The following is a 25,413-nucleotide window of genomic DNA, read 5'->3' on the forward strand; positions in this document are numbered from 1 at the left end:
AATTTGGAAATACATGTTCCAAAACAACCAATAACCTCTGTATTTAAAAAGAAATCAAGCAAGTAGGCTAATAATAACCATATATGAATTAATCGCATCACAGTATGCCTATTGTCCACAATAATCTCACAACAGCCCCCCATCCAAAAAGGAACTTTAAAAAGCACTTTGATGTGCATACACATGTTAAGTGTATGGTCCATTATTTTTATTTAGTGTGTCTGCATGGTATTGCACCAAAACAGTAGAATTTCTTTAATTGTATTTTTTTTGTCTGCATGTTTGCACAAAATGTGCACATAGCAAACACAATTGCACAACTGTAAGGTCAGTGTCATTCAAATAAACAGAACTATTTCTTTAGTGCGCATTGGCATCTTTGAGCTGCGCCTCCTGTACGGCTGGACAGTGACCACCTTGACTAAGACATTTCCTGGGGGAAACACTGGAGTTCATACAATATTTGATCTGACTAAGTAGGCATGTCTAGCTACACACAGATCTACCTGTTTCACGCAAAGTCTTCCTACAGACGCGTGGACAAGTGCTGGGTATTGGCAAATACGTCACGATGCAGTACGCATAACGATCACGTAGGTCACGATTTGATATCACTATACAGTGCGATACAACTCAAATTGCGATAGATTGCACTATTTGGCTTTGTATTTGAAAAAAGGGCCGCTCAAATTTTGTTATCCGTTATCCATACTGCTTCCAGCTTTCACTATGCCAGTGCTTCTCAAATGGTGGGGCGCCGTGAGTTGTAAGGGCGCGGGTGGCCTTGATTTTCAACTGACCACTGACTTTTTTTTTTGCTAGCCAGGCGATGTGTGCTTGTGTTTGGTCATAACCGCGCGAAAGGCCGCAATTTGCTGGACATAAACGTCCACATGTGTCTCCAAGTGTCTCTGTATGCTATTTAAAAAGAAATCAAGCAAGTAGACTAATAATAACATTAATGAATTATAGGTTAGCGCATTACAGAAGGCATATTGGCCTATAATAATAAAAAAACACCACCTTAACTATGTTTAGAGTTTACTTTTTTTTTAATGAAATGCAAACCTCAGTGAATCATTTGCTCTTGTTTCTCTGTCCTGAGATTCACACAGACTGAGCAATCTTGTTTAAATGTTACAAATTGAGCTAATAAACTGAACTTCAATTTTTTTTTAAGTTGCTGCAGAAGTTATCTCAGCTAATTTTATAATCTAACATCTAATTTGATAATAAGGTGATTGTATGCGGAATGCTCATGTCAGAAATTCATTCAGTGGTTTTGTACAGATAAATAAATAACTATTAGCAGGTTCTCAAAAGTATTTCAATTTAGGGGGGGGGCGCGAAAAAATTTCTGTCCCCTAGGGGGGCCATGACAGAAAATAATTGAGAACCACTGCACTATGCCAATACACCGGCAAATAGCATTACTGCAATATCTACAGGAGCGGAGGTTGATGTTCATAAACTGTTTAAAGCATGATTTTTTTCACCACCAATATATGCATTTTTGGAGTAGGAAATTGAAACAGAAAACTAAATATAAAGATATATTGCCTTTGTCGATGTCGATAAACCTCGACCCTCTATGAATTGTAACACACATTGGTAAAATAGCAAAAGAGAGATACACACACTGTCTGAGTTTGCGCACATGTAGCCTGTGTTGGCCTCTCCTCGTCCTCTCTGGTGCTTAAGTGGCAGCAGGAGATAAGGCTGCAGAAGAGGATTATTACCTAGATCCCTGAGGGGCAAATCCACTTGGTGGCCCGGCTTTACCCTCGCATTTACACATATGCCAGTTAATGTTAATAGGGCTCTCATTCCGAGCTAAAGCTCTTTCCATCCCTGAGAGACCCAATGGAATTGGTTATCATGTATTATACACTGCTCCAGTGTTGTAATCTGAATAAGGCTTATGTCTTAGTGCTAATTGATGTCAGTTTTTTTAAAGAGCATTGTGCACTGACTTCTCGTCTCATCCCTGCAAGGCAAAGGAAGGGGGGATAAACCACTTTGGCTGTAGAGTGTATCTGTGTATTTCTTCAGCAGTGATAGCGCACCGTGTAGAGCAGGGGTTTTCAAAGTGTGAGAGAGTGAGCCCCCCCTCAGAGAACACATTTCAGATGAGCCCCCCCCCCTCAACAAAAAAAGTTCTAAATCCCTGTGTGTTTTGAAAGATCTTTTAATTATTTTACACATTTTAAACATTCTAAACATCTTTGTGCTTTTTTAAACAAAAATGTTTAAACATTTTAACATCTTTATCTAAGTATGTTTTTGTTTTGCTTTTTTAAATACATTTGAACATCTTAATCCAGTGTTTTAATCCTGCTTCCTTTAAGCATGGATAGTAGTGACTGAGTGTGCAGCGGAGTGAGAAAGATAGGCAAACAGACTTGCCCAAATAATTGACTATTGTTAAATGTCCTTTACACACCCCGTGTTTTTTCGCTAGTACCTCCAATGTCCTGCTGGGTGAAAATAGTAGCCAGCGGAGAACCAGACCCTCCTAGGGGGATCCGTGGGTATGCCCCCCCGTGAAGTGAAATGCATGCATCTGGTGCACTTTGAGAGGAAAATTAAGAGACTAAATATGAGGAATTTTGTGTGAACAAACAATTTGGTGACACTGGGTCGGATGAATTAGAAGCTATTGAAGAAAGACACTTAAGCTGCATTCCAATAGTAGTTGCACTTCCCCTCGTTCATTTACCCTCAGCCCTTGGTATGACGTAACAGCATACGTTGCACGGAGGGAACTTGGAGAGCGGAGGGAGACTGGGCGGGGGAGGAGCGGGGGATTTAAATGGAACCCACTTGCCCACTTGCCCTTGTAGTCGCAATGGACCGTCAGTTACTTAGGTAGTTCTGAATGCAAATAATACAGAATTATAACATTCTGCTAAGGTAGCCTATGTTGCAGAAAGCCATTTCCATAGCATAACAAACATTGAATTTCGACACGGTAACTCAGATTATCAAGATATTGTTACTTACACATGTAAATTGTTTGCTCCGACATATTTTCTTATTTATGTTAGTTTCAACCAAAAACATTTGTTTTAAATAGTCCTCTAATTGGCAGCCATCGGTGTTAGCAGCAATGTGTAAACTGCAATACATTCACTTTTATTGTTCCTATGGGAATAGGATAGCCTAATTGAGGCGTTTTGGAATATATTTATATATATATATATTTGTCCTGCGGGTGGCCGGGATGTCCCTAAAAGCATACAGTCTACCGGAAAATAAAAGGAGAAGAAGAAGAAGACGAACTGCAATGCACTGTGGGTGATATCCACCTCGGAGTGACCATGGATGTTCACTTGATCACTCAGCACTCCGAGGGTCTATATCACAAAGTTCACTTCAGTTTCCAGACAATTGGAACAACACTTAAGATGGCGGCGGGGATTCCCCCGAGGGCAAGTGCCTAGGGAAAGTGAACGAGGGCATGTTGAACGGGTATTGGAACGCAGGGATGGATTTTCCATAAAAATATTAATTTAAAATAAAATATTATAGAGGGTCCTCTGGGATGGGCTTTTTCTTTAACAAGACATATGTATCTGTAATATAGTGAATGCATTTAAATGCAGTGAGAGGAACGAAGCAGAAGAACTCTTGTCCAGCTATCTTTATTTCCACAGACAAGGCTGAAATAGCCTATAGACTATACACAGTGCATGGGCAACTGAGGGCAGCCCCATTTCCAAATGTTCTTAAATAAACTCAATACACATTGTGCTAGGACGTGAACGTGATGTCACGTGATCAGTTAACCTCGGATTATCTCCCAGATGATTTGATTAAATTATTAGGCTATTAAGTATCTAGACCAAAACATTGCATTCCTTTTGTTGTTGTTGTTTTTTTTCCCCTGCCATTACTCCACAGTTTGAAAACCACTGGTGTAGAGCAACAGTCATTAAATACATTTGTGCTTAACTAATATTGCTTTACACTGCAACAGGAACAGAGCAAAGTTAAATAGCAATTTTACCAGAGCCTTAATCGGATTGAAAAAGAGAAGGAAAAAAAACTGACACCACTAAGTCTGAAGAAATTTGACCTCCTGATGTTACTCTATAATGATCTGATGTTCAATCAGGACCAATAACTGCTGGGCATTTCATTAGCTTCACAATCACATGAGGTGACTGTGTTTATGACAATATGAACTGTGCCGATTTAGACTAAAGTGTATGAAAGGTTCCACTATTGTCACAATTTTACCCTCCAACTCACCCTTATAGTAATGAGCTTTGGGTAGAGAAGCTTTGTGATGTAAAAACTACTCACTGAGTTTAAGAGATGCCTATGCATAATTACTTAGATATAGCCACATTTTAATACGTATTCTGACATTTCTGAAAAACTGGTTATACAACAATAAGAGTTCCGATGTAAGTAATTAACTAGAAACGCTTCATGATTTCATAAGTTGAACATTTTACCCTTTTCACCTGTGCAGTGTCTCACGTTCAGTCAGCCAGGATTATAGTCACAATAGCTCTCGGTAGCTGTTATCTTAATAACAGCTTTATTCTGGAGACATATTTATGCAATCGACTCATGTCTATTTACTGCCCATGGTCCTTTTGTGGAGCTGTTTATACTGTGGCAGAGGAAGGTTATGTAAATCATACTGCAGCCCAGTTAATAACAATGCTTCTGTCTTCAGACCCTTGGCCTCCCAAGGCTCAGCCTATACAGTAACTAGATGCACACCATTCTCTTGTGCAATTAGAGATGATTAGCAGCATTTCAGCGGTGCTTACTTTCCAGTTGACCTCCAAATCAAGCGGTTAAGGTAATGTTGATAATAAATACTTGGTTTGTGTCTTTTATACAGCGTGTGTGTGTGTGTGTGTGTGTGTGTGTGTGTGTGTGTGTGTGTGTGTGTGTGTGTGTGTGTGTGTTGGGGGGGAGGGAGGGTTTAAGTGCTCCTGCCCTTTAACTAAATGGAAGGTTCAGTACTTGCCAATGCCTCTGTTTGCCAACATCATCTAATGGGTCTGTGGTGTTCAATCGGTGCCTCTATACAGCAACATTAGCAGCAGAGTGTGTCCAAACTGACCAGGCTGAGGCAATCTGGAAATCCCATTCCATACAGTGTGTCTACCTGCGTGTTTCATGGTGCATTTAATCTGTGGCTATTGCTAAGTGCCTGTTGGTACAGACAGAGGGAACATAAGAATGATCTAGTTGGGACTCTGCTGTGCTGTGCTGTCTTACTGTTTCTTTGTGAGGCTGGGTGTCTCTGGCCTACCTCTCTCTGAGACTTGAAACCTGAGTGGATTTGACCTGTGTGGTATACAGGTGCATCTAAAAAAAAATAATATCGGTAACACTTTACAATAAGGGTACATTGATTAACTGTTAATTAATGCTTAAATAAGGCTTAATAAGCATTTATTAAGATGAACTTACTGTTAATAAATGCTTAGTAAATGCTTAATAAACATAAACTAAGCATAATGTAACTGTTAATAACTTAGCATTAACACTTACGTAATGCTTAATAGGCATTAACTACACCACTAACCATTAATAGCATTAACTTAGCATTAACTAACAGTTAATTACTGTACCCGTATTATTGTAAAGTGTTACCGTAATATACATTTGTCTTAATTTATTTAAAATAGTTAACTTTCATATTTTCTAGATTTATTAACCATAAAATTCAATTATGACATTTCTGTATTATTAATCCTTTTTGTATGTGGTCCATGACATACTCATATATTCTGAGATGCTGTAAGCCATATTCATTAAAATTAAAACAAATGGAGAACTGACATATTTCATTTTGTATAATTTTAAGAAGCACTTGTATGTGCAGGGATATGTGTGTGAGAGTTAGAAGGCTGGCCAATATAAGTGGCCTGTCCTGAAAGTCTCAAGGTGAGCTTCTCCCTTTGTAAAACCGTGGACATGATAGTTTAGACACTGGGTCTGACACACTGCGAAGTGTGGATCTTAATCGCAGACATGTGCTGAGGATGTTGATTTGAATTGGGATCTTGATTTGAATTCAATACACCTTCATATTCAAACCGGTGAAGTAGGCCTTTAAGTGATACATAGTTGAAGGAAGTAGACACAGCATTTACGGAGAAACAACGGTCTGAAGAAAAATGAATTGCGTTTTAGAATTCTTCTCAAGATGCTTTATATGTGTGCTTATTTGAGTGACAAACAATGAAATTACCTCGCAACAGATGTGGAGGCCAACCTCGGGTTAGCCGTTGTTAGCAATACCAGTGGGTAATAAGTTCAACACTGTTATATTTTGTGGATACAAATATGGTAGCAACAAATACAAATGTAATTCAGGAGGCTTATAAAGTAGCATCAGGTTGAGTTAGAAGCTGCTACTCTTCCACCCACAATGCTTTGCTGTGTCCTGCAGCTGACTCATGTACAAGCTGACTTCTTACAGCCCAGCTGCTCACATATCCTCTCTATTGGGCTTTTTCGTGTGTCTTTTGCTAAAGTCAGTGTTCCAGTGGTGACACGTGACACGTCTCCTGTGCGTGCTTGGGCTGTGCATATGTATTTCTGTGTGTGTGTCTGCCCCAGTGTGTCTGTGTGTGAGTGTGTGTGTGTGAAACATGTTTTGACTTCCCTGCCTTTTATAACTGTTTAATCCAGCTGTGAAGTACTGCAACAATTCCATTATTGCATAACACAAAATTGAGACAATTTTCTAATATAATGTTTTATCTTTGTTTCATTCCTATTCATTTATTTGCTTTATTATTTATATATATTTAGTTTTATCCTGTCCTTGTCTGTTTGCTCTTATGTTTTTTTTGTTTTGTCGAGGAAGCATGCAAGGGGAAGGGGGTTAGAGGGGTTAAGAAGTCATAATAATTTAGAAAAACTGAAAATGCCTCCTACTGTACCTGTTTGTGTATGTACATCATACTGCCTCATTTTCTTAAATACAATGTTAAAACAGAGTGTGTGTGTGTGTGTGTGTGTGTGTGTGTGTGTGTGTGTGTGTGTGTGTGTGTGTGTGTGTGTGCGTGCGTGCGTGCGTGCGTGCGTGCGTGCGTGCGTGCGTGCGTGCGTGCGTGCGTGCGTGCGTGCGTGCGTGCGTGCGTGCGCGCGCGTGCGTGTATTCATGTGCATCAGTATGTCTGCTGCTTGCACATCATGCCTGTTGCAAGAATGTACATCTGCTGGAGAGCAGCGGCGCATCATGTGAGCCTCCCCTCTTCTGACTCACAGGGACGCTCTGTTTGGGAGAGATTAAAATTAGAACACAGCCCAGGGTCATGGCACTCTGTCTGTCTCTCTCATGCAAACTTCTGCACTGTGCTTTTACATTCCTATGTTCTAAGGCTTTCCTTCTTGAAATGACGATAATGTGAAAGATTCCACATAACTTAAAATGTTTAAAATGATGTGAGGCCAACCCCGTAGGGAACACAAAACGCTGTTCTATGTAGTGAACCGGTACCATTGATAAATACTCTTTATTTTCAGCACTGGTCCCCTCTGTATTAGTTGTCACACATGTCATGCCCCAAGCCTTCAGAAGTTAAAACATTTCTTGTTAGATGTAGTAGGTGCCATGGAGCATCTTGACTGTTTCATCTGACAGAACACACAATGGATCAGTTGCTGTCTGAGCCTCTCTCCAGTCATTAGAATGAGTGTGAGTGTGTTGGAGTGTCAGGCATGGAGTGCAAAGGGTGACATGTTAGCTCAGGGTCCATAGGCATGACATCCACATTGAAAAGGTATGTATAAACAGGTCAGTAATGTAAACCTTGAGCAGATTTTGTAGAAGTGGAACTTGTTAAAAAATAGACATTAATCATTTAAACTAAATCTTGTATAGCTTTACACAATCTAGGTATTTGAAAGAAATTGATTAATATCAACATTCTTATCTGGTGATTGGGTTGGACCGCCAAGGTGGGATTATTATTGTAAAGCGATATATAAATGGTGGCCGTTCCTTTCATAGACATTGTCAAACTCAGTGAAAGAAGGCAAAAATAAGTCTGTGATGCTGTTTGTTTGTATGGACATCATTAATGCTGCGTTGACTATGACTCATTGGATGGGTTAAATAAGCAGTGTTCAATTGCCTATCTTTCATTTCCGGTTGAGTTAAAGCTATTTTCGAGAGCTAAGAAAGTGTATCTGTTGAGGGGAAGGGTGCACACATCCAATTTGTATCCTGAATAAAATATAAGTCCTACTTACCACTGTAGACCAGGGGCTGTATTCACAAAACATTTGATCTTAGCGCTAAGAGTACTCCTAAGGAGCACTAAAAGTTCTTGGTAAGGAGTAATTTCTTAAAACCTATTCACATAGCTGATAAGACCAAATTTTACTAAGGAATGGGAGGGACTCCTTAGCTAAGACTAGAGTGCGGTGTGTTGCTATGAATTATGTCATGTTCATACCTTCTATGCCCACAGTGATTGGCTGAGAGGGAATGAGAGCTAAGAGTGAATTTATGATAGAAACACTGTGGGAGATATCCATATCGTGTCGCTGTATTAAAGTAAAGAGTTTTTATATACATTTAATGACAAGTGACACTGATTTAACATGAAACCAAGATACTGCAGGGTTTCCCACACAATCGTTCACAATTAACCTACAATAGCGCCACATAGGCCTATTCATTTAAAATTTTACAATGATTTGAATAGGAAAAAATATCCTCATTGAACAGCTGCACGCCATGCACTCTCACTGTATTTCTCTCAATGGCGGACTATGCAGCAATAGTCAGACAGCGACAAACCAGGAAATTCACAATTTAGAAACAACAGCCGGCGAAATCGTAAAGTGCATGCGTAAGGAAAAAGGCGAGACGCGCAACTATACAGTAGCGGACCTGGATGGAAGCGCCACATATAGGCCTACTCTAGTAACAAATTAAACCCAAACGTGACACCAACAGTAACTTTCAGTGTGTAGGGGGTCAAACCTATGGACAACTCTGTGCCGCTATCGTGTGGCCAAAACACTGCAGTACACCCTTACCTCTTCAGGTGGGCGTATCCAAACGCTAGCCTGAAACCCCACCCCGGATGATAGCCGGGGACTTTAAAAACATTAAATCTCTCCAAAATGCCATCAAATGATTGTCTGTGTCCTTTCGCGAGGATTCCTAGCTTTTCATAGATTTAGGAGCTAGTTTTAGCACTAAAATGCTTTGTGAATTACACTTATCTTAAAAAGGTAGGAGTCCTAAAATTATAGTTGAAATGCCCCTTATTTTTGAGAGTTACTCCTAAATCAGCACGTTAGGACCTACTCTTAGCCTTAAAATGTTTTGTGAATACGGTCCCTGGGGTTCAACTCCTAGGAACAACATACTGGGCATGGCTGTATGTTGCAATTAACCCAGTTTACTGTGTCTGCACTACAGGTCAAAGGCTTTTCAGACCACAAAACCTGAAGTTACTACACTGAACAAAAATATAAAACACTTTTGTTTTTGGTCCAATTTTTCATGAGTTGAACTCAAAGATCCAAATCTATACACAAAAGAACCATTTATCTCACATATTGTGTAAGTAAGCACTTCTCCTATGCCGAGATAATCCATCCCACCTCACAGTTGTGGCATATCAAGATGCTGATCAGACAGCATGAATATTGCCTTAAAGTGGACCTATTATACTTTTTCGACTTTTATGACCTATAAACGTTGTTATAATGATTTATAGTCATATTTAACCATACTAAATTATCAAATAATGACTTACATGCATTTAGACGTATTCCCTGCTGACCGTCTGGGGTGGCTGTGCAGAGCGCTAAACACTAGGGCAGCCGGTCGAGAAATCACGTGTTCAATTCGTTTCAAATTTCCTGCATTCGTGTCGTCACAAATGCAGATTTTTCCATGTATGGTAATGCTGCAACGCGCGCTCCGGCCATGCCGCCACCTTCCTGCTCTCAAATCTGCCCGCGTGCTACTGAAAGTGTTCCGGAAGGAAGGTAACCAATCACAACGGAGTGGGGTTCGCGCTCAGATTTTTTGTGCTGTGATTCGTGTCAGGTTGCTCCATAGGAGTCATTAATGAGACATTAAGACCAGAAAAGTAGTATAATAGGAGATCTTTAAAGCCACAATAAAAGGCCGCTCTGAAATGTGCTTTATTAGGGGGGGCAGAAAACCAGTAATTTTTTTTTAAAAACCTTTATTTATAGCTACAGGTAAATCCCATTGAGACCGGAGACTCTTTTTCAAGGTAGACCTGTTCCTGGTGTGACCACCATTTGCCTCACGCAGTGCAACACATCTCCTTCACATACTGTTGGGAATTCATAAGGGGTAGATTTGGTCAAAGTCAAGAATATTATTAATTTCAAGGAAATTATAATATTAAAACAATTGTTAATTAATGATCAATTAAATTTGTCCAGCTAATCAAATGACTTATTAATACCAACGGAGCACCACCCTTTGGAAAAGGGAACTTTGAATCAAATCAGAAAAACAGTCTCATAATGTTAAAGGGATGTACCTTGAAAATGTCAAAGTTGGTTACAATGTATATTTAAGATAATGAAGGAGTTAATATTCGAGCATAAACCTTATTTACCAGCAATTAGTGGAATACAAGACACAAACATCACAGACACTGCTTCTTAAAATCAAAATGTAAGGGTTTATTTACTTTACAAGTTGATTAAAACGATACACATAAGTCAATAACCATGAACTAATCTAATTTAAGAAAGCAGACATAGCACAAGCAATAATAAGAACAGTTTAAAACAAACCCATGTATTTCTATTTATGTGCGGGTGTGTGCACATGTGTAGTGTGTGTGTGTGTGTGTGTGTGTGTGTGTGTGTGTGTGTGTGTGTGTGTGTGTGTGTGTGTGTGTGTGTGTGTGTGTGTGTGTGTGTGTGTGTGTGTGTGTGACAGAGGAACGTCACTTTAGAATTTAGATGGCAGACGCGAGAGTTTGACGTCACGCGAGAGTTTGAGGTGGCTTTTAAGCCACGGATAGATCAATTGCTAAGAGCAATGTGGACAACTTCTAAAAGTTGATTATTCTACCTTTAATCAGTAGGGGAAGTAGCATGCAAAGCATGTATGTAACCTACTGCTTCAATCAAACACATAGGAATTATAAAAGGATGATGCGGGGAGACTTTGGTTTTGTCTTCACGCGATCTTAACTTTAAAATTACAGAACTCAACACTCATGTATTCATTAAGAATACTTGAGGGGAAATCACGATTGTCAGTGTGTGTGATGTGCGTAGTTAGAAATGAGAAGGAGAGAGAAACAAAAGACTGTAGCCGCAGCTCCAGCGCGTAGTGAACTGTTTCCTCCAATCACACAGTGGCCGCAAATGCGCATTTGCGTATACTGAGTTGAATTGATAAAGAGGAAAGAACTCACTGGCTTTAAGAGTGACAGCAACAAAAACACATCAATGCATTCCCGGTTAACGGGAGAAAAACACTGTGAGCAGTTAGGCAATTATTATGAAAATAATGCTGTCAGAATCACATTTAAAACAGGGAAAAACCACTTGTCAGTCGGTACCTTAACCTTAAGTTAATGTATCCCTAAAATAGATATGTATAGCCTACTTTATAGCCCAGACAAATGCCTACTGTGAATAGTCTCCGATGGTGATGAGAAGCGATGGGTAGGATAGGATCCTGTGGTCCACACGGCAGGTTAGAGGAGGGTCCTGCTTTTTATGCCGGGGAAAACGATCTTGCTTCTTGGGGAAAGACGGGCCCGTCACGGTCAGCTGGCTTGCTCCGGTGGTGGCGTGCGTCTTTTGCGGAGGCGGTAAGGCAGTTTACTGTCTGTTGCGTTCAGGGACGCTCGGCTTGTTCTCCGACTGGTAGGGAGGAAGGCACGGCTGAGTTTCTGCAGCCGTGGTAGGATGAAGTTTCTTTGGTGAGACTTCCTTCAGATCCGGGAAGATAGAGACTGCAGGCCAGCAGTCTGTGAGCTCAATTTAAGTTTGCAAACACCTGCTTCGTGGATGAATCCACTGCGAAAGGCTTGGATTTTGGGGTGCTTGCTGGTTTTATCATAGCATGGTCACACGGTTGACTGGAAGATCTCAGCCAATGGGGGTCCAAAACCTTATCAGGAGTGATGAAACTAGGGCTGGGTTCCTTTGTTTTATGACCCCTTGTTCTGGGGGGTTTTGCCTCCAGAAAACTCAAATCCAGGCTTTATTTTACCCATGTAGGCCCCAAGAGTTCCTTATCAGGCTTTGAAAAGGGGAAGTAGGCCTCACTTTTCCTCATAGGTTTCTATTGTACTTTTTAACACTGCTGTAGGCACAACAATACTGTAGAGTTGATCATCTGTTTGTGACCTATCAAGATGCTAATTAGACAGCATGACTAATGCACAGGTGTGCCTTACGGCCCCCACACACATCCTACCTCTACTGCGCGTCTACCTCGCGTCTGCGTCTGACTTTTTGTCACAGACTGTGAAATCAACGTAGAGCGAGCACACATCCAACCTCAGACGCACTGCTGAGGCGCGTCGGAGGCACGTCTGCAGCGACGCTCCCCTTCACCTCAGGAGGAGGAGCCTATTTTTTTTCTGAGAGCAGCGCGTCTCTCTCGCGTCTCTGTGCTTTAACTGATAGAGAAATACTCTGTTGAGAGTCATATTGACATCATACTGGCAGCTTTCGCTGTAGTTTCACCATTTCCTGGTGTGTCCCCTTCAAAATAAAACTTCCAACAAGCGAAAATATGGCAAAAAAAAAGAAAAAAAATGGCAATGGGGCGCACAGATTACTGTCCAGACTCAATATAAATCATATGCATCATAAATGACATGAAATAACTTCATTTTTAATGGGAATTATCTATGAAAACTCTATGTAGAAAGATAGGGCTTTTAGAAGCAGCGCTGCAGCAGCAGCAGCTGAGACGTTGCATGTGTGTCCGAGAAAAGTCCGAGAGAGGCAGCAGTAAGGTAACGCGACGCGCTCCAGAGGTAGACGCAGGATGTGTGTGGAGGCCGTTAGCCTTAGGGCCTGTGTCCACCAAATGCGCTTTTTAGAGGCGGAGCGCTCCTTCCGCTCTTCTCGCTGCGCGCTGTGTGCGCACCAGCGGCTGGTCGTTCCAAAAAAAGAGTCGTTGATGAGCAGCGCTTTTATTCAAAAGTTAAACTGTTTTTAACAAAAAGCGCTCGGAGCGCTCCGTCTAAAAACGGGAGGCGCACGGAGCGTTTAAACGCCGCCGGTGCGTTTTTGTAATGCAAGCGCGTCCTACCATAGAGAATGCATTGCAGACAGGCGCTCTGCCTTGAAAAAGCATGTTTGGTGGACATGGCCCCTTAGGCTGGCCACAAAAAAAGACCACTCTAAAAATGTGCCTAGACATTGAGACATTTAGAGTGTAAAATACAGCAAAATACTAAGATCATGGATACTTGGAATTATAAATGTGAGCCAAACACTCCCATTGTTTTCCTCAGCCACAGCTCGCGCTACACAATCTATTTCTGAGCGTCAGGAATTCTTCGTCACTGAACTGGTCTCGTTATCATTACAGATACACTCTACAAAGCTAAAGTTATTAAAAACAGCATTTCAACTGACTCGGTTTTGGTGTGAAGAACAAGTCAAAGGTGTTATGCCTCTTTCCGTCTGGTCTACTGAATATGTGTCTGAAGAAAGAAGGCTTAACTTGTTAATTCACAGTAAGGTCTAGGTACCTTTCTGAGCCTTACAGCACAAGTCCTCCTAACATTGACATGTATGGTTGGTTACACAGAGGCTCTGCAGCTGATCATGGCACTGTTTGAAGCAGGCCAAACTCAATCAGATGTACGCCCTAATAAGCAATGTATTTGGTCCTTCCTCCTCTCTGTGTGCCTAAAAGCCAGAGAGGATTAAAGGAGGGGTTAGCTAGTGGGTGTAAGTCATCCGTAAAAAAAAGAGCATCCACAATTTCTTCCTTGGTTATTATGGAAGAAAGTGGGGCAGCAACGGAGCGCTGACTGTGGAGGCGAGGACTGGCCGAATGAGTCACATGACAAGTTGACAACCTATTTGATGCTTGTTGAGAAATGGAACTGTCAGCATGTGGAGCCTCACACTTACACTGCCTCAACTGCTCTGTGTAGCTGATGGGGAGGGAGAGAAAGGCAAGACAAGGAGTAAGACAGCAGCAGCCTTTAAAACAAGAACTAGTGTGCGAAACAAGAGCCCTGCTGAACAGCCATCCATCTATTGTCAATGCCTTCCAGCTTACAGTAATGCGCCTCAATTATGTACATTGAAATAAATAGGTTGCAGTATTACAAACGCTTGTGACTATGATTGGAAAAGCTATTATAAATGCTGTTATTGTTCTTGTGGAAGCGTGTGTGTGTGTGTGTGTGTGTGTGTGTGTGTGTGTGTGTGTGTGTGTGTGTGTGTGTGTGTGTGTGTGTGTGTGTGTGTGTGTGTGTGTGTGTGTGTGTGTGTGTGTGTGTGTGTGTGTGTGTGTGTGTGTGTGTGTGTGTGTGTGTGTGTGTGTGTGTGTGTGTGTGTGTGGCTTAATGTTAATGTTTATTTTCAATTTAATTTTGAGTATCAAAAAATCCGAGTGTGTTTGTGTGTGTGTGTGTGCTTGAGAACGAGTGTCAATTTAGTGTGGAAGGGAAGTAATTATGTCTGTCAAAGCCCCTCTGCAGTCAGTGAGACGTAGGGCCTGGCTGCTTTGGTAAGGAGCAGTATGAATGGCGCATGGTGGACCCTGGGGGGCTGTTTGTTACACAGTGTGTGTACACCTGTAGACAGAGGAGCTGTTTTATGCACAGTCACTGAGTGAGGAGCAGCCACTCTGCTGTACAATGACTAGTCTAGTCTAGGCTTCATCTGCTGTTAGGAGTTGTTGGTCGGTATGGGGTTTGTGAGCAAGTGATGTAAATGTTCATCATATCTACTTATATGTAGGGGCTTTTTATTCTCTGTTTCCCTTGTTTTCCTTTTTTTAAATATTTTTTTTTATGTTTATGTAGGATAGGATAAAGAAGGAGTATAATGGTAATGTTAATTTTTTATGAAGCTCTCTGCTGTCGTTTTAATAATTATTTGTAGAAGGGACAGCAGAGCTATGAGAGGATACACTGACTAAGGAACTGGTGTTATGTACATACATTATATTATATGTCATCCAGCGATGGCTGCTCCGGCATGTCGTCAATTAGCATAAACAACTTTGCCAAACGAGACACATTGAACTAAATGGCATCAGAGTAAAGTGGCGATAATGGACGGACACACAGAACAGAGATGGGCATGGCGATCCTTAATGCGGAAATGCTGTGAATACTGTCCTTGGTTACATATAGATGTTCTTGAATGCACATAAAACAGTCTCTATAAAGGTATGTCAGACAGTTCCCCCCAATGTTAACTTAACAGCAGGGATGGCACTGAAGTTGTTGGAAGCAGCAAGGAGGAGAGAGAGGAAGGCTCTCATGAACAGCAGGGTGACAGCGCTGTCTGAGCCCATTATGGCTCACCGTGTCCACACAGCATAGATATAAAGAGGTCAACACCTAGCATCACCACAGCTAGCTGTTCTCTTGACACTACACGTTAGCCACAGTACACTGTTCACTGTCTGGGTTTAGCTTAAGAGGAGAAGATAAGATTTAAATATATTTCGTAAGTGAAAATGTACAGGAAGATTTAGATGGTTATCACTGATTCTGTGAATACAAAACAGATGATAACAATGTCATAGGAATATATAAAACAAATTATAATAACATTAGATAATTTGGCTACTATGCAAATAAATATTATATTACACTCACTGGTAAGTCACAAAGCCGTATGTGAGTCGTTGTAGGGATAGGTTACTTTTGTAAAACTAGACATTTGTAAATGTTGCTGTTATTTTCCGTGTTTGGAACTGGTTTGTAGAATTTCTTCATCCGCTTTCATTTTCTTTGTGCAGTACTGTTGACTATTTAAACATGCTGCTGGCTTCATGAGATAGTATATTGTGAGTAATTGTTTTTAATATTCAGGCTTGAATTGTTTTGTTTTTTTATTGTATTTTTGTTAGTTTGGCTGACTCTGCTTTAGCTATGTACCCACAGGTATGTACAAGGTTCAAGAGGTTTATTTTATCATATAACAATTACAGCAGCGGTCAATGGCAATGAAGGTCTTAAGTCCTCAGGCTCCTCTCAACAATGCAATATAGAAGTAGAAAAACAAGTGAAGAGAGCAACACCTGAGACAAAAATAAACACAAATGTAGTGCAAGGACACAGTGCAGATAAAAAGAAAAGTGTAGAGATAAGGTGCACTATGTACATAAAGTACATTTAGAACGCAAAAGTAAATTAAATTCAAATTAAATTCAATCTAAACAAATTAGAATATTGTAGCCTACATGGAAATGAAAATACAATAATATAGTATTGATGTTGGGGGGGTCATCCCTATGTTCCCACAGCCCTATGTTCACAGGCATCACAGCTGGGTGGTTAGGGTAAGGGGACAGGGAGAGGGGTTAGAATAGGAGTGACACACAGCAAAATACTATTCTGTATTATGTTACTGGATTACTTAGAAATCTTGGACCAACCGGCTGTGGGAACATATTACATTTACATTATATGTCATTTAGCAGACACTTTTATCCAAAGCGACTTACAACTGGAGCACACACATTCATACACCGCTAGCAGCAGCTACCACGCAGGGTGCAAGCTAACTATACACTTGTACATGTGGCGGGGCGGATCGAACCACCGACCCTATAGTTTCGGGTCCACCACCCTATCCACTTCACCACAGCCCCCACATAGACACCTGCTTGCGAGGTTGGTGCGATCAGTAGATGAGATGGTTTATCACGACAGCTCTTTTGTGTCTGCAGGAGTCTACACCTTTGGCTTGTTCACGGTGGACATCTTTGTTAACGCGGGCCAGGTGGTGACGGGGAACCTGGCGCCCTACTTCCTGACGGTGTGTAAGCCCAACTACACGGCCCTGGGCTGCCAGCAGGCGCTACGCTACATCAGCCACCAGGAGGCGTGCACAGGAAACCAGGACGACATCCTGCGTGCACGCAAAACCTTCCCCTCCAAAGAGGCCGCGCTCAGTGTCTACGCTGCCCTCTACCTGGCCGTGAGTCACTCTCTCTCTCCCTTATGTCCCGCTCTCACTGTGGAGGCCCAATTTAAGTGTGGTTTGTGAATTAAATCGGTATTACTTTACAATATTGACTTTAAATTAATGGTTAGTAAATGCATACTAGGCATTAATTCATCTCAACTTAATGTTGATAAATGCTTAGGTTCTGCTTAATTAACTGTAGTTGTGCTCACACATAGTTTTCTTGTGCAATGAGGAAAACGTTAGCGTCTACATGGAAAAACAGAGAAAATTAATTATATTATGAATAAAATGTAATAACTAGGTAGCATCGACACAATTCACATTTAAAAAAATTGTTATGTTAAATTCCAGTCATTTATGTTTAACCCTCCTGTTTGTTCATTTGTCAGGAACAGCAATGGTGTTCCCGGGTCAATTTGACCCGGTGCATGTTTATTATCCAAAACATGTCCGAAACCAAAATAAATCCTAACAAGCAGTGTGAACATTTCATTACTAACTCCATTTCTAACGATTCTATCAATATTTAGTGCTATGGTGTTCCTTACCTCTAACGAGGAATGGTTCAATTAGGATAATTCACTAGTTTTTCATTAAGAAAAATACATGTTCAAACTTTTTTTCACCACTTTATTACTTTTGAAAGACCGACATTACTCTATAACCCAGGCCCTAATATCAAAGGCTGGTGGCATTCAGAGGTCGCTGCCCATTAAGGCAATACATGCCTTCCAAACCAGCTAAATATGGGATAAAAATCCGGGCAGCATGTGATGCAGACACCAGCTATGCATTGAACATGCAGGTTTACACTGAAAAGCCTGTTGGAGGAGCCCCAGAGAAGAATGATAATGCATAATGTGCCTGGGTTATAGAGTAGTGGAAGTTGCTCTACCCACTTGTCCCACACTGTCCCAACAGCTGCCAGCTTGTCTCTCTCCCATATACCAGCCCTTGTCTCTCGATTATCAAATCTGATTACTCTGGAGAAAATGTAAAAAGTTTCAAGAGACATTGTGGCTTGAAATATAGCCCTGCCTGTCTCTGCATCCCACAGACTGGCTGTCCATTCATCATTCGACTTATAGACCCTAGCCAGGATAAGGAGCCCCAAATACGCATCTAAATGTGTTTTGTCCAGCTCCTTCCACTTCTCCCATTAAAACACAGCTCCCTTCTACATTAGGCATTTCCAGAATGATTTTCTGTATTGAATCTGGCATGACCAGCTCAAAAGCTGACTTGATGTCAGTCACAAAAGTCACTGCCATCCTAGTGGGCCCTGGCACTGTCTTTATTATGTTTTCTGCAGCGAGTTTTGCCTGACGCATATTTGGGGATGAAGTATTCACTGTATTTCACAATTTTTTGACATGAATGTCTTGCTTAGAGGAAAAGGAATTGCAATTCCCTCATCTGGTTCAGAATTTAGCTCAAGATACATCCTCCTCTATTTCACTAGCATGATCAATGATGACTTCCAGAGCCTCCTGGACTGTCATCATTTTGCTTCTGCTTCTCATGTTGTAAAGGTCTGCCTGACAGAGTGTAATGTTGGTAGGACTCCCATGCAGAGAATATTTTATATGTTTTGCCTTTCCCCTGTTGAGTGTCCACTGAATGTGGGTGGAGTTTTCCCGCGAGAACGTAATGGTTCCTGTCAAAAGTCGTAACACTTGCACCTGTGTGTGTGTGTGTGTGTGTGTGTGTGTGTGTGTGTGTGTGTGTGTGTGTGTGTGTGTGTGTGTGTGTGTGTGTGTGTGTGTGTGTGTGTGTGTGTGTGTGTGTGTGTGTGTGTGTGTGTGTGTGTGTGTGTGTGTGTGTGTGTGTGTGTGTGTGTGTGTGATTTGGGTGAAATACGTATTTCTCACAGTTGTAAAGAAAGAAATAATCTTACATCTCTGACACCCTTTTACCTCCAGTTTTACTGCCGGGTCAAATTGACCCGAACAGTATCTATGTGATATAAACATGCAGGGGGTGGTTGCAAATATGTGAGATGAACTATTTTCATATTATATATTGATTACACTAATTAAGGCAAGCAGAAGAAGCTTCATACTGAAAAAATACTTTTAACTATTTTTCCTAGATCTTCAAATTTCAAAACTGGTCAATTTGACCCGGAACATAACAGGGGCCTCATTTATAAAGGTGTGCGTAGAAACCTTACCAAAACATTGCGTTCGCACAAAGCCAAGAATGTGCTGCGCAAAAAAAAAGTTGAGATTTATAAAACTGTGCGGCGCACTGTTGCACGCAATCACTTTCCGCAAAGAAAGCGACTGGGAAGGAAGAAAGCCTGTGCCATGCGTCGCTGTAACTGCCACACAAACATACACGCGCGCGCTGATCACATATTATGATTGGCACAGTCGTTATAGTCTTTGGTAAGCTGTTTTGCCCAACTTTGTACTGTATGAAATATCACGTATTAGCCTAACTGTAGGACTATATGTACTTACTTACTTACTGCCCTTTATGCCTAGTGGCATGTAGGGCAGCAACAAAGGATCTCCACTCCTGTCTGTTTTGGGCGAGAGGACTATATGTAGGCATATATAAAATGTGTTGTAGGAAGTGAAATAATGCATTAGCCTATAGTCTATTCCAAAGCATTGTTCCCCTTCTGTGAGATCAACACATTTCCAACAACGTCAGATTATAGTTTAAACTTCCAGGGTTAGTTGTTATGGGAAAGAGATGCATAAAATAATTTGCTAAATTCATAACATGATTTTATCTAACGAAATATATCGTTTTAATTAATGCCTTAACTTTGTACAAATCTACTTTTTACACAGCCTAAAATATAGACTATTTGCTCTCCTACTGGCCACTCACGGACACACCTCCCGACGTATATGATATTATTATAGAGTAGAACTATAAGATTCAATTTAAAAATATAACCAAAACCTGTATAGACCTACTTGATAAGTAAATCAACCTACATCATTACTGCATGCCATAGTCAACAGTAGCCTATATTCGCAACAATAGGTACGCACATATACTTAATTAAATATAGGCTATTGGGTGCCATGCATTTCACAAGGATATGTGTGTTTTTCCGATGACAGAGCTTTATTTCGTGGTGTTGCCATTGAGTGTCGCTGATTCCCCGAGTCAGGAAAACCTTGCGGTAGCTCTACGCATGGTCAAAAGTTGGCGTGGGAATATGCACACTTCTCCGCAAAGAATTATTTTATAAATACCACCGGTTTGCTACCGCACATTTGACCGCACATTCTGCCTGTCTACGCAAGGTTTTTGTGCGCAGCGAGCTTTATAAATGAGGCCCCTGGAGGGTTAATAAGCAAATATAATAACTAATCGTTGTACGTATCACTGCATACAATAAATAAGGCACCAACATACCTATGTGTGATATGTTTTCCAATCAGTGATTCGGATTCAGCCTTCACAGATTTACACCAACATCCCCTACCTTTATTGTCAAAGTGTTATATACTCTATACATATTGTTTGCTGAACTGTACTGGTCCACTGAAAGTCTTAGTTCATGTCACTTTGCATCTCATTGGGCTGTTAGGATGATCACATTTAACTCCCAGATTCATTTCTCACTCAATTGTCTTAAGTAAGGGCAGATGTAGATTACAGGTAGAGTCAGAGACAGGGACGCCTCCCAGCTTTAATTAGAGCAGGTAGCTATCACCCCTCATAGAAATGGTATTCGGCCATGTCTGGAGGAATCTGATTAAGTTACATTTGATAAATTACTGTATTAGTTAGCTAAGCAATTGATCCAATATAAATTTGTGTCTGTAGAAAATTGTCCTTGCTGATGTTTTTCATGTGTTCCTTCAGGCAAAATGCTGCATAACTCCTATCCACACATGTGCAGAGTAGACCCACGCAAACAAGCACACATGCATGTATGTGCAAATGCAAACACACAACTGGCTAAATTGTGTTGTGTTGAGTCAATTCATTAATACCACACCGTGATATGAAGCCTAAATACACCAAATTGTACAACACGTTAAGAGTGACTTCAGGCTATCAAAAAGAATCAGAACTCATCCTTTTATAACATCAGTGTATTCACATCACATTGACCTCCAGGCCTGACCCTTAGACAAGGGGAAATGATAGCATACTAATTCATTCAGTTTTAATAGGTTGTATTTCCTTTTACTCGTAAACAGTGACCATAATACTTTACACACACAAACCAGTTAATCAAAGTGTTTCCGAGGTTTATTGTGGGGAAAAACAGATTCAATTAATAAATGCAACCATAAATGAAGCATGGACAATGAATTGAGTGAATGAGGGCTACTGAAGCGGTGAAAAAAAACAAGCCACCAATTTGCTTTTTTTTTTTAATCGCCTAAGTATCTCATGGTTCTGCAAAGTCATGTAATGTTGAAAAATAATTTGAATGCAAAATATTTTTTTATCATCTCTGTGTTTGGGAAAGTCTTAAAATTCAACCTATGGGGGCGCCCTTAGCTCAGTTGGTAGGGCGTCCCCCCCATGGGCCTCGGCTAGCAGTGGACCCGGGTTTCGATTCCAGCCCGCGGTCGTCCTCTGCATGTCACTCCCCTCTCTGCCCCATTTCAACTCTGTCTCTACACTGTCAATAAAGCATAAAAATGCCCCAAAAAAAATAAATAAAAAAATCAAAAATCAACCTAAGATAAATAAACTGAATGGCTGTGAAATGATACAAACCACCATAGCAACCACAACAAACGTTGCATTGAAACGTTGTTCTGGCCGACGTATCTGGAATTACCTTCGTAATTACTATCATACCAAAGATTGTACATGTTCACCGAGTGAAGATCATGAAAGTAAAATGCACATTTCTAGCTAGATATGTTACCATAAACACATTTAAGGGGGAATCTATCCTGTAATATATCATTTAACACGGACACCAAGGTGTGTCGGCCAAGGTTTTTGTTTTCACAGAGAGGAACATGAAAGTCACGTGGCATGTGAATGAATAGGGGTACAAAAAAAAGTATCCCACAATTTCAGTGCCAACTACTTTGTTCTGTGCTTTGGACCAACCCAATTTCACATTTCACTGTGAAATTGGGTTGGGTGCTTAGATTCCTGTTAATATAGAAAATAGACTATATTTTATCAGTGGCTCAATGATCAGAATGAATAGCTAACTGACTAGTAACATAGTTATACTCATAATATCATAATCATATGCATACAGGAGTTAATGACAGCTATTACAAACTTACATCTTCTCACATGTGCTCTGATATAACCCTCCCTCTCCCGACACAGCTTTCTACAGAATTTGAACTAGAACAGCTTAGCAAGGGCTCGACTATTCCCTTATGCTATAAACAAGCAGCCTCCAGTTTTATACTACAGCTGAACTCAGAAATACTTTTAAACTCTCCTCCGACCTTTAACTGGCACACAGCAGAAGCCTTCAGCCTTCAACAAAGCATGCAGAGTTTACCCACGTACATCAACAGAGGGTTCTAGCAACACAGCACATACACACACAATGTGGCACAAACTCTACGGCTTTAGTTTCTTCCTGTGTCATTTCTGCTCTTTTACCTTGCATAACTACTGTGGCATTCATCTGGCTCCACTGCAAATATTAGCGTTAGCATAATGAGCAGCAGCAAGTGGACTCTTGTGTCCCGGGAGAACAATCAAAGACAAAGGCATTAGGGGACAGTGCTCTACCAAGCATAACGCAAACGCACTCCCCATCAAACTAATTTTGTGATTTTATGTTTGGATAGTGCATGGGTAATATAATTGTCACAGAATGTCCCATTCTGTTTGTTGGACAAGCCAAAGACATCAATTTCATTATTTTTATTATAATGAAATAAATGTTTATAAATGCAGCAATAGAATCACAATGCCATCATTTTGAAACAAAAGCTAAGCTTCTTGCTACGCTACACTTTGGGTTATGGCCTGTAATGTACATGGTCTTTCTTCCCCATTACAGAGTAATGCTTTTGGACTTACAGTGTACCATTATGTACGTACCATACAGGTGTGTAGAGTATTGTGTTGTGCTAAACAAGAAAGCTAGATGCTCAGGGGAAGATCGGTAATTTTTGTTTTTGTTTTTACAAAATTAGCATATCCAGACTGGAGGGCATCCATTATAACCACAAAAAAAGGACAAGCTTACTACAAAGTTCATGTTTATACGTTTGGACTGTACTTACTGAATAATATATGTGTTTTAACCTGGGATTAAAGAAGGGCACCAGACTGTCAGGAACATACAGTGGGCCTACAGCCTGTATTCTACTGCATAGACTGTAGTAGGGGAGAACGGGGTAATCAGAGCCACTTTTTACATTTGCTCCCCTCTAAGCGAGCTAAAATGATTCATCACTCAAATTTACACATTTCCCATTAATTCAGGATGTCTCCTAGAAATGGGCATTAGCAGAATTTTTTCAAGACAAAGGGCAGTGAAAATATGATTGTTTTAAAACAAGTTGTCATGTGGCTCACTTTACCCCAGCTGTGGGGTAAACTGAGGCAGACCAGAAAAATCAAGGGGGTAAACTGAACCACCTACTTTGTACACTCTACACTAAACTACCATAACAACACATATTGTAACAGTTAGAATCCTGAAAGCTAGCCACACATTCCAGAACTAATGTCGGACTAGTAAAAGAATGATGGGGTTTGGTCAATTAAGCAAAGCAAATGTTCTAAACACTTGAAAGTAACTCTGAACAAAATCAAATACAACATATTATAATTCAAAAGGTTTTAATAAGATTCAAATGACAGATAGAACCAGTTAGATTAGAACACAGTCTGGGGTTCAGAACACAGGACCCTTGGAGCCAGCTTGTGTCTGGGGGTCAAAGCATAGGAAAATCAGAACCAGCGAGAACAGCCTGGGACTCAGAACACAGGAGAAGACCCAACTGGATTATAACATCAGCCTGTCATACTCTACAACTAGGCCTATTCTACATTCCAGTCCTGAAGGTTACAGGGAAATATGAGAAGGTGCTCTTTCCGAGTGGTTGCCCCAGGTCGTCTTCCTGGTGTATTTCCTTGGCATGATGGCTTTTCTACAATGTGTATGACATTAAAATAAAACATATGTTATGTAATATTATATTGCATTAAAATATGTTTAAGACTAAACTTAACTTGTGCCTCATGGTAGGGGAAAGTGAGGGAAAGTGAGACAGTGTCTCATTTTCCCCCACAGCATTTGGCTCACTTTCCCCCACCACCACAATTGGAGAAAAAACTACCTCTCTTAGCATTTCAGGCTAATCTTTAGCTAATAGCATCACATGGTTTTTATATGTTGGTAGTTCATCAACACGTATGATAGAAGTTTTTCTACGTGAATACATTTGCTTTGCCACAACAGTTGATTAAGTTGACAGCAAGAAAATTTACTTTTACATGCAAAATACCTATTTTGGTGAAAAAAACATGCTTACTACAGCACCATGAGGTCCTCTTTTTCAGGGCCATGGGGAAATGAGAGGGGCTTGAAAACATATATCTCACATGACAAAATGTTTTCCGTTGCCTAGATACAGGGGGTGGCTCACATTATCCGATGCCTCAGATTCCCCCATTCTCCCCTACTAGTAGTAAGTAGCATTGGGCTCCGTGTTCACAAAACATCTTAATGCTAAGAGTAGCTCCAACTTTGATGATTTAGTGGTTACTCTTAACAAAAAGGGGTGTGTCTATGACAAGGTAGGAGTACACGCGAGTGACAAAGAGTAAATCGCAAACAAACGGTATATCTCATTGTGGGGAGATTTAATGATAGTGAGCTTTTAAAAAAGTTAAATGCAACACTTCTTGGGGTCCCTGGGCTGAATAAGGTTGAAGAGCCCTGGCTAACTGATCCACCATCTGACATTCTGGAACATTTCCATAGGCTGGCATTCTTGGTCTGATTACTTTGATTTTCTGTGTGAGAGAGCCAGCGTTTGCCCCAGTGCCCATGAGCCATGGATGCAGGGCTTTGGACCATCAGTGGTACGATGAGGGAGAGCAGATTGCCTCTGTTATCGAGGTCATTTAGCAAAAGGCCATTGTGTGTGTGTGTGTGTACAGCTTGTTGTTTAGGGCATAAATGCATTTTGCACATAGACACTTGTACATATTACACAAGGACAAACACCCACACACACACACAACCCTACAGCATTGAGAAGATAATGATTCCTCAAATGCTCATTGTCTCCATCATTGCAAGCAATGCCAGGACCAAACAGACATCCAGCATCCGCTCAACCGCGGGATTTATTGAAA

The 25,413-nt window shown here is 40.8% G+C and overlaps 1 protein-coding gene across 1 annotated transcript in view; it reads left to right on the plus strand.

The window, feature by feature from the left end:
* Positions 1 to 25,413, plus strand: part of LOC307267773 (phospholipid phosphatase-related protein type 5-like) — a gene marked incomplete at both ends in the record, with an annotated part of 82,658 nt that overhangs the window by 35,744 nt on the left and 21,501 nt on the right. The window contains one exon of the mRNA XM_080050168.1: positions 16,889 to 17,139. Coding sequence (XP_079906294.1) covers positions 16,889 to 17,139 — 251 coding nt within the window. The remainder of the gene's footprint in view (positions 1 to 16,888; positions 17,140 to 25,413) is intronic.

This window comes from Ammodytes marinus (assembly GCF_949987685.1).
Source record: "Ammodytes marinus genome assembly, chromosome: 21".
In the NCBI taxonomy this organism is placed as follows: Eukaryota; Metazoa; Chordata; class Actinopteri; order Uranoscopiformes; family Ammodytidae; genus Ammodytes; species Ammodytes marinus.